This window comes from Muntiacus reevesi, chromosome 2 (genome assembly GCF_963930625.1).
Source record: "Muntiacus reevesi chromosome 2, mMunRee1.1, whole genome shotgun sequence".
NCBI lineage: Eukaryota > Metazoa > Chordata > Mammalia > Artiodactyla > Cervidae > Muntiacus > Muntiacus reevesi.
Genome location: NC_089250.1, coordinates 258,352,001 through 258,360,849, shown reverse-complemented (window position 1 = coordinate 258,360,849; position 8,849 = coordinate 258,352,001). Strand labels below are relative to the sequence as shown.

The following is an 8,849-nucleotide window of genomic DNA, read 5'->3' as shown; positions in this document are numbered from 1 at the left end:
CCCCGAGGACAGGACTTGAAGTTGACCCTGAAAGATGGGCCAGGAATCAGTCTAGTGAAAGGAGGTTAAGGATTAAGGGTCTGTACACACATGCTACACACCCCTTAGAGAATTTGCTGGAAGCTTAGTCCTTAGTAGGAGGATGTCTAGGGGTTTTAGGGCACCCCAACTCTCAGCAGGGCTCAGAAACCTGGTAAAACATCTTTGGAGTGGAGGGAGGGCTGGGTCAGGGAGGTGGGACAGGGAGAGGTGAGTCAGCCATCTCAGCCGGAGGAAGCCAGAGCAGGAGGAGGAGGAAGCCGGTGTGCACGTGGCCTTCCCTTCTCATTCTCACAACGTGGTGTAGAAATACATGGCTATCAGCATCACGGGGAGCTGAAGAGGAGGCGTCAGGTGAGGGGCACTCCAGCCTCACACCCCCATCCCACCCAGCTCAAAGGCTCCACCTCTCACCGTCCACATCAGGATGGCAAACCCAAACCACGAGATGCCCCACGTGTAGCTGTCGATGGCGTGGCCAATATGTTCAAAGCAGCCCTGGGCAAGGGGAAAGTGGGAGTGTGAGATAATGCCCAGGGAGGCTGGCTGCTGAAAGCAAGAGTCACTGGGCAGCCTTGGGAGAGTCACTTCCTGCTTCCAGTCTTGCTTTTCTTACCTGTGGGATCACCGAGGGTGAGGGTTTCTCCCTCCCAGCGTGATTTTGGGGAGTCAGGGCTGTGACGATAACCCAGACTGCACAAGCAGATGCTGCCTCAGATGGTGCAGCCTGACAGTGAGTCTGTCTGGAGCCGGCTTTCCATGCTGCCCCCAAGTTCCAAAGGTTTGAAATATACCTTTAGGATTAGACCAGTTTTAATAGCTTCTTGTTTAGAGGTGAGGCTGAGCAGGGCCAGCCTCACCACTTGCCTTCATGGAGACCCCTGCTCGATCCGACTTGAAAGTGGCCAAGGACAAAGGTTCAGGGTGTGTGCCCTGGAGTCAGCAGGACATAGCTGAGGGCCAGCTCTGTCGTTTGTTGGCTATGGGGCCTAGCTACGATTCTGACCCTCTGAGCCTCAGTTTTCCCATCCGGGAAATAGCAATATTGACAGCACTACCCTCCAAAAAGCAGCTGTGATGATTCTGTGAGATGAGGCATGTAAGTGCTCTACACAGAGCCAAGACTCAAGGAACAGCTATCTGACTCTAGAGGGGTGATGGTTTGCATCAGGCTCCTCTCTCCACGACACTTGATCTAAGACATGCCGCTGAAGGGCCCCCCTAGCCCACTGGGACTGGTTCCCTTCCTCTGGCTTCTCTCTCTGCCTCTTCACTCCCCTTGCAGGAGTTAAAGCACCTGGTTGGGGCCTCACTGCCTGAAATCACATCCCAGCTTCATCCCTCACTAGCAAGGTTCATCATCTGTAAAATGAAAACATTACAACCTTACCTCATTAGGTTGCTGTGAGAATTAAATAAGTAAAAAGGCAGAATGTAAAGCACCTAGAAGGATGCCTGGTACAAAAAGTAAAGGCTCAAGAAATGTGAGTGGTTATTAGTGGTGGGCTGCCGGTATTGTTCTTGCTCTCATCCCCAGACAACCTGAGAAAAGTTGCAGATGTCACCAGGTCTGGATCAGACCAAACCTGTGGCATGCATCCCTCTGATTTGCACGGGGAGGTGGCGGGGCGGGGGGAGGTGGGGGGCGGACAGATGGAGGGTTGAGAAAGTCAGATGGGGGTTGGGGAGGAGATGACAGAGACAACGGGAGGGAGAAAGAGACAGAAGATCCAGAGAGGGCCAGACAGACCGACAGACACAGCAGGAGGAGACACACCTTGGTGAACAGGTAGTCCAGGTGGCCCAGGCGGCAGCCTTCTTCATTGACTGGGATGAAGTTGCCAGTCCGTCGACAGCACAGTGGGGGCCAGGGGAACACCACCTCTGGGGTGGTGGCCCGGAAGGCAGATGTGAAGTTCACCCAGTCCATGGGGCCTGACGTGCCACAGCACTCTTGCTGGAGGGAGAGGCTGGGGTCAGGCGGGCTCCAACTCAGAGAGGACAGACGCTCCCCTGCAGTCACATAGCGAGGAAGGCCGAGGTGGGCCTGCACTCCAGGGTCTGTGTGTGAGCAAGGAGCAGGCAATACTTGTCCCAGCACTCCGAGGCTGATGGGGGATTTGGATCAAACCCACGCTCATGGTTTATTTTTTTAATTTTTTGAAAAAAAAATTCATTTGAAAAAAAAAAATTTTTTTTAAATTAGCCGCCAACAAAAAGAGTTACATGACACCAATGGGCCGATTTCTGGCTTCTCCTGGCCCTCATGGGTGTTTAATTTGTGGCTCCCAAATGATGAAAATATAGGCTCCTTCAAACGTGGGCCCCAGGCCTGGCTAACTTGAAGCAAACGGGGACCTCAGTTTCCGCGGGGTCCTCAACATTCTCCCTTTGTGCTCCTGTATCACACTGAGTTTAATTAACATGTGTTTTTTAGAATCTGGCAGCCTGGGTCTGAGTTCTTCTGGTTCTGTGACCGACCAGCCATGGGACCTTGTGTAAGCCCTCAACCTCCAGCCTCCCTTTCCTCATTGCTAAGAGCTGATCTCCCTTATGGGCTGGCTGTGAGGAATAAAAAAGCTTGAAAGTGCTTTGAACAGTGCTAAACATAAGGTAGTGCTGGTTGATGTTTGCTGTTATTATTATGACTATTGTTATTATTAAGACGGTGCGGGCGATGGTTCAGAGCAGGGGCTCTGGATCTAGGCTGCCAGGTTTGAGCCCCAGCTCTGTCCCTTACCAACCGTAAGGGCAAGTGCTGTTCTCTCTTTTGGGGGGTTTTTCATCTGGAAAATGGCAAGGACAAGAGTCCCTCCCTCGTAAGAACCACGTGAGTAGATATCATCTACCAGTGGGCATCAGGGGAGCCCTAACTACCTCCGTGGTCAGAGCCCCAGACTTCCCCCCCCCCCCCAAGCCCCCAGCACTGCGGACCCTCGCCCACCTCAATCATGATGCGATCCCAGAGGCGGGTCAGTTCCCGGCCCTGGTCCGAGTTCTCACTGTAGAAGGTCAGCATCTGCTTGGTGATCAGGGACGGGTTGGATACCATCTGCAGAGGGCCGGGAAGAACAGGGTCCAGCCGGGCTGGGGGGAGAGAGGACCCTCACCACCCCCCCACCGGAAGTCAGGTCCCTCCCCTGGCCTCCCGGGGACTCACATAGTCTCGGTGGGTGTAGGACGTGATGCAGGAAGCACACTCAAATATGTAGATGATGAGCATGAGGACCAGGTACTGCGGGGAGACAGAGGGAGGGCGACGACTAGTGCCTTCAGGGCAAAGCCTGTGAGGTCACACCTCTCAAAGGATGGTCCATAGATAGAAATGCAATGCTTTTTTTTTTTTTTTTGGCTGAGTCTGGCAGCTTGCAGGATGTTAGTTTCCTGCCCAGGGATCGAACCAGGGGCCAGCAGTGAAAGCACTTCCTAACCACTGGACTGCCAGGGAATTCCCAGAAATGCAATTGTTTAAAAAAGTATAGGACTATGTGAATGGAGGTCTTTCCTGATGGCTCAGACGGTAAAGAAAATGCCTTGCAATGCGGGAGACCTGGGTTCGATCCCTGGGTTGGGAAGATCCCCTGGAGAAGGCCATGGCAACCCACTCCAGTATTCTCGCCTGGAGAATCCCCATGGACAGAGGAGCCTAGGGGGCTACAGTCCATAGGGGTCCCAAAGAGTCCGACATGACTGAGTGACAAAGCATGCACAATGTGAATGGAAACATCTACATGATGGATACATAGGTGCTGTCTGTGCAAATCTTTCACCCTTTCCGTATGTTTGAAAATTTTTTATTATAAAATGTTAGGAGGAAATGAAATTTTAAAATATGTATCGTATTCCCTGAAGTTAACTATTAGCTTGGATGCAGTCAAATGAATGTCTACTATAGAGAAGAAAAAAATAAAGACATTCCTGAGACAACCAGCGACATGTGAACACAAACTGGGTATTGGAAGACAGATAGGAAGGGAGTGGGATAAATTTACAGAATGTGCCCACGGTATAGTGGTTGTGCAAAAAAAAAAAAAAACCCTCCAACAAAAAACAAACTCTTTGGTGTTTAATGAAAATTCTTTCTCTGACCCTCAGCTGTCCCCTCCCCTTACCCTTAAAGCAGCAGAGGGTGGGGCTTTAAAACCTTGTCCTTATCGCTCAGAGAAATGTGCACTCAAGTATTTATACAGGGAAGTGACCTAGTGTCTCGAATGTGCTTCAAAATACCCCAGGAAAGAAAAATGTGGGCAGGCAGAGGGTGGGATGGGGGGATGATGTGTGGGTAATATTGTTGAAACCAGGTGATAGGTCCACAAGGTTCATGGCGCCATTCACTCTAGTCTGTTTGAAATTTCTCATAATAATTAAAGAAAAATTCTGTGTCTCAATTAATGACAAACTCACAGGGGAGACAGACACAGACTTTTTTTCTTTTACTAGTTGGGTGGACTTTTAGGACTGGAAAATTGTTGTGCCGGAGAACTAAATGCAGGAAAGAAAGAAGACAAAGAGGAAAGGGCACGGAAAAGAGTGTTTTCCATGGCTCCATCTTATACAAAGCGAAGCCAAAGTCCTTACCAAGGCCTTCGGGCCCACCTGCCAGGCCCACCTCCCCTCTCTCCCTGCATCGCCATGCCCATCCCCCAGGGTTCTACTCCCCTGGCCGCCCCCAGTTCTTCTCACTACCTCCCCACAATTGGCTCCAGCCAACACACGTGGTTCATAGCCCCCTTCACCGCGCCCCACCCGCCCAACCCCGCCTCTGCTTCACTTGACCTGCAAGTTCTCCACTCTCCCTTCCGCAGCTCCAGCTCTTCCTTCCTTGGACACTGTCTCCCCCATCACAGTATCCTGCCCCATAGCCAGGGCTTTTATGGTTTGCTCACTAAATAACCCAGCATCTAGCACAGGGCTTGGCACATGGTTCTTGCTCAATACACATTTGTGGATTAGGTAAATAGCTGCTCCTGGGAATTCAAAAAGCCCTCAGATGGGGAGGGAGCCCAGTGTTGGCTCTGGGTCATTGGGGCCGGGATTGGAATTCCTGCTTTCCCTATCATCTGATCTGTGGGCCTCTTTGAACCTCAGTTTCTTCATCTGGTAAATGGGTAGAGAAGCACTCACTTCAGAGGGCCGCTGGTTGGCTTGAAGGCGTTCACTGTCTAAACTGCTTAGCCTCATGTCAGGCACATGAGAGGTACTTGGGGGAGTGTGGGTTATTGCTGTGGGCAGACACTAAGAGCCTAGGCTCAAGCACTGATGGGCTCAGGTTTAAACCCTGGCTCTGCCACTCACTTGCTGTGCCACCCTAGAGAAGTGGATTCACTTCTCTGAGCCTCAGTATCAACTCTGTCAAATGGGCTCATGAGGATGAAGATGGAGATGATGATGGTACCTCATGATGGGTGGTGAGGCACAAATGAACTATGAATCTACGTAAAACATGGAGACTAGTGAGCACTCAGTAAATGGTACCTGTGCTATTCTTATTGTCATTGTTCTCAACAGAGCTCACAAGCGCAGACCCTGGAGACCAACTAGCTGAGGTTCAAGTCCCAGTTCTGCTGCTCAAGAGCCATCTTCCTGTGAAGCGCCTTTTTCCTTGCCTCCCCTGGGCCCTAGTTTTCCCAGTAAAACGAGAGTAACAGCTGAGCCTAGGTTATTCGCTTATGGACAGATGACATGACGTGTTTGCCAGGAGACCCCAGTGTGGTGCCACGGGGAGGGCACACTAGGGCTTCTGTGCGGTCGGTATTATGGCTCTGTGAGGATGACCTCTGCGGCCAGCCATGCCCATCCCTTCCTCCCGGGGCCTCACCGTAAGGATCATGGAGCGGCGGCGGCAGAGCGCTGCGCCCACACCAAAGCTGGCCACCACGAAGAAGGAGAAGCCGCAGAAGATGGCGATCCAGGCGCCGGCGAAGACGTCATCCTTGCCTGAGACACCCATCAGCGGGTACACGCGGTACTGGTCGGCGGTCACCCATACCGTTTCAGCAAACAGGGCCAGGCCTGACAGCTGGACAGAACGGCCGGTCAGCAGGGGCTGGGCAGGGGTGGTTGGCTCACCTGCATGAGTCTCTGTGAGCAAGCGCCTTCCCCACTCGGAGCCTCTACTGCCCTCTTGGTAAAGCAGTAAGAGTGACAAAGCCGTCCCCTTCCACGAGCAGGGATGAAGCTGGGCAGAGGACCGAGAGGGAAGGGAGGACCCAGCCAGACCCCTGAACCCCACCTCCACCCCAGCTGCTAAAGACTTCAAGGATGCGAGGTGACACTACATGCAAAGCCTGGCGCTCAGGACTGGCCCCAAGGAGATGCTGGGTCTCCTGGAGAGAGTTGCTATTCCCTGAGGAGAGGAGCCTGGCTGTGGCCAGAACAAATGACAAAGGCATCGACCCTTCAGTCCAGTCATTCCACTCACAGGAATCGATCCTCTGGATATACCTGCCCATGCAGGGAAATCACACACCCACCAGGTTATTCCCTGCAGCGCTGTAGGGAATACAGGGGCCAGGGTGTCACACAACGGAGGGCTCTGCAGTGGTGGGAAGGGGCGGGGAGGCTGGCTGAGGCCTGATGTGGAGGGGCCCACACACAACGGGAGCAGGAGGATGGGGGAGGCACAGGGCAGGATGCGGAATGAGCAAGAAAAGGGAGAAAACAGGTACCTAGTTTCCTATCTGCTTGTATCTGCTTCAAGAGATATTGGAAAAATAAAAATCTGTTTACCTCTTGGGATGGGGAACCAGGCAAGAGGAAGACTGCTCGGTGGTACCTTTGCTGACAATCAGACCAAGGTTCACGGAGTATTTCCTGTGTGCACTGGTCCCCAAAACTGCTTCCCATGTGATAATCATCACTGTCACCAGCTGTCCTGTACTACTGTTGTGATGGCCTATACAGACAGCAACATGTATGCCAGGATCTGGCCTAAGCACAGACCCAGTAGCTCATTTGATCCTCTCAGCATTCCTATTTTATCTCCATCTTACAGATGAGACAGAGGCCTGGAGAGATTACATCACTGGCCCCAGGTCCCAGAGTAGAAGGTGATAAAGCTGAGGTTTGAACCCAGGCTGTCTGGATCCATGTGCAGGTATCAGATAACTAAAGGACATTGCTGTTACTCATTACTATGGGCCTCCTGTGCACCCAGCAGGCGCTTTATGTCCATAATCATGTTAATGATGACAGTTGGCACTTGTCAAGCACTTTTTCTGATCTGAGGACCATTAATCTGAGGATTAATCCACTCAACAAACAGTCCCCACAGTGAAGGCATAATCTCTAGATGGGGAAACAGGCACAGAGAAGTCAAGCTGTTTGCTCAAGTTCACACGGCTGGGGAGAGGCAGAGCTGGGATCCAAATCAGGACCGTTCTGACTTGAGAAGCCAAGCGATGTGGGCCATTAAGTGGGTCCTGGGCTCTCAGCCGCCCCGTGCCCAGGCTCAGGACGACTCCCTCCTCCTCACCTACCCATTGGGCTCCCAGTGATGTCTTACCAGAATAATGATGTTGCCCACGACCAGCAGACCCACCACAACTGGAGACCCCTTCTCTGTCGTTGCTGCTGCTGCAGAAGCCATAGTCCTGCCTGGGACACATGAGCAGGGATGAGGCCGGGTGGAGGCTGGGAGAGGAGGGCGGGCCTTGCTGGACCAGACCCACTGCCCCCATTCCACACCCCAGCTGCCGGGTTCTGCTCCCACCTCTCTCCTGGGCCCAGGCTGATATCCATTGTGCCCACATCCCTGGCAGTGGGCCATTTTACAGAAGAGGAGGGACTTCCTTGGAAGTCCAGTGGTTAGGACTCTGCGCCCCCACTACAGGGGATGTGGGTTCAATCCCTGGTTGGGGATCTAAGATTCTGCAAGCCATGGAGCGTGCCCCCACCCCCAAAAGAAACCAAGGCTGGGATGGGGCAGTCACTGATCAGAGCTCAGGGTTGGCCTCTGCAGCTCCTCCTCCCCATCCAGACCCCCAGGGGCCCCTCCTCACCTTCTTTGCCTGAGCCTCTCTGGCCAGCCCCTCCCACAGTGGCTCTCTATATACGCCCAGGCCCCTCCTTGGGCCAGTTTCCTGGAAGGAGGGAGGGTGTCTGGAGGAGGGGACAAGAGGTCAGGCGGGCAGACCAGTATGGGAGAACAGCTTTATGAACCCCCTCCCCCACTCCGCCCCCTGCCAGTGATTTATAGACCTGAAATTCCAGATTATGCTGGCCACATGGGCAGGGTGACATGCGGTGGCCTGTGGTTCTCAGTCCGTTCTGGGGGTGGGGATGGGGACAGGGTGGGGAGGGCGAGTATAACACCCGACTTCTCCCCGCAGGACTAGAGCCTCCCTGGGAGGGGGAGAGATGCAAATGAAATCCACACGCGAGCCCGGAATCCCAGAACTGCCTCCACGGCTGGTGGCTCCACCGTCTCAGGGCAGGTACCCCGGCCTGCCAAGGCCGCTGGACGAGGCCGGGAGGAGGGAGGAGATGAGACAAGTGGGAGGGATGCTCCCCTCTGGGGCCGAGGGAGAGTTTGGAAGATGTGTGTGTGTGACGGGATTTTGAGGTGAGTGTTCAACAAGCAAGCGGGGAAACGAGTGTGCAAGAAAAAGGGAAGGCATACTGAAAGGACTTCGTCGGAGCCCCTCCCACCCCCCACCCCCGGCCCCATCACCACACACGCGCTGACAAAGCAAGGTCACGGCGAGGAGGAGCCATGGTTGGAAATGTCTTCAGTCTGCGGAATCAAAGACCTAGGTTCTGATCCCAGTTCCGCCTACTCCGTGCCGCGCGACCTGGCGTGTGCATTTGCC

The 8,849-nt window shown here is 53.5% G+C and overlaps 1 protein-coding gene across 1 annotated transcript; it reads right to left on the bottom strand.

The window, feature by feature from the left end:
• Window positions 1–253: 253 nt before the first annotated feature.
• On the bottom strand, window positions 254–7,631 carry UPK1A (uroplakin 1A). Its single transcript, XM_065925969.1, has 7 exons — window positions 7,544–7,631; window positions 5,858–6,058; window positions 3,200–3,274; window positions 2,984–3,091; window positions 1,817–1,996; window positions 454–537; window positions 254–375 (listed from the first exon to the last, which is right to left on the bottom strand). The coding sequence occupies exons 1-7, from the start codon at window positions 7,625–7,627 to the stop codon at window positions 331–333; spliced, it is 777 nt and encodes a 258-aa protein (XP_065782041.1). The 5' UTR covers window positions 7,628–7,631; the 3' UTR covers window positions 254–330.
• Between the last annotated feature and the right edge of the window lie 1,218 nt (window positions 7,632–8,849).

Excerpts from the sequence above, each read along its gene's own strand:
- UPK1A (XM_065925969.1), bottom strand. The coding sequence starts at position 7,627 with ATGGCTTCTGCAGCAGCAGCAACGACAGAGAAGGGGTCTCCAGTTGTG. Across the intron at positions 6,059-7,543 it reads TGGGCAACATCATTATTCTG|CTGTCAGGCCTGGCCCTGTT; the intron begins GTAAGACATCAC and ends CGTTCTGTCCAG. Across the intron at positions 3,092-3,199 it reads CCTACACCCACCGAGACTAT|ATGGTATCCAACCCGTCCCT; the intron begins GTGAGTCCCCGG and ends GGCCCTCTGCAG.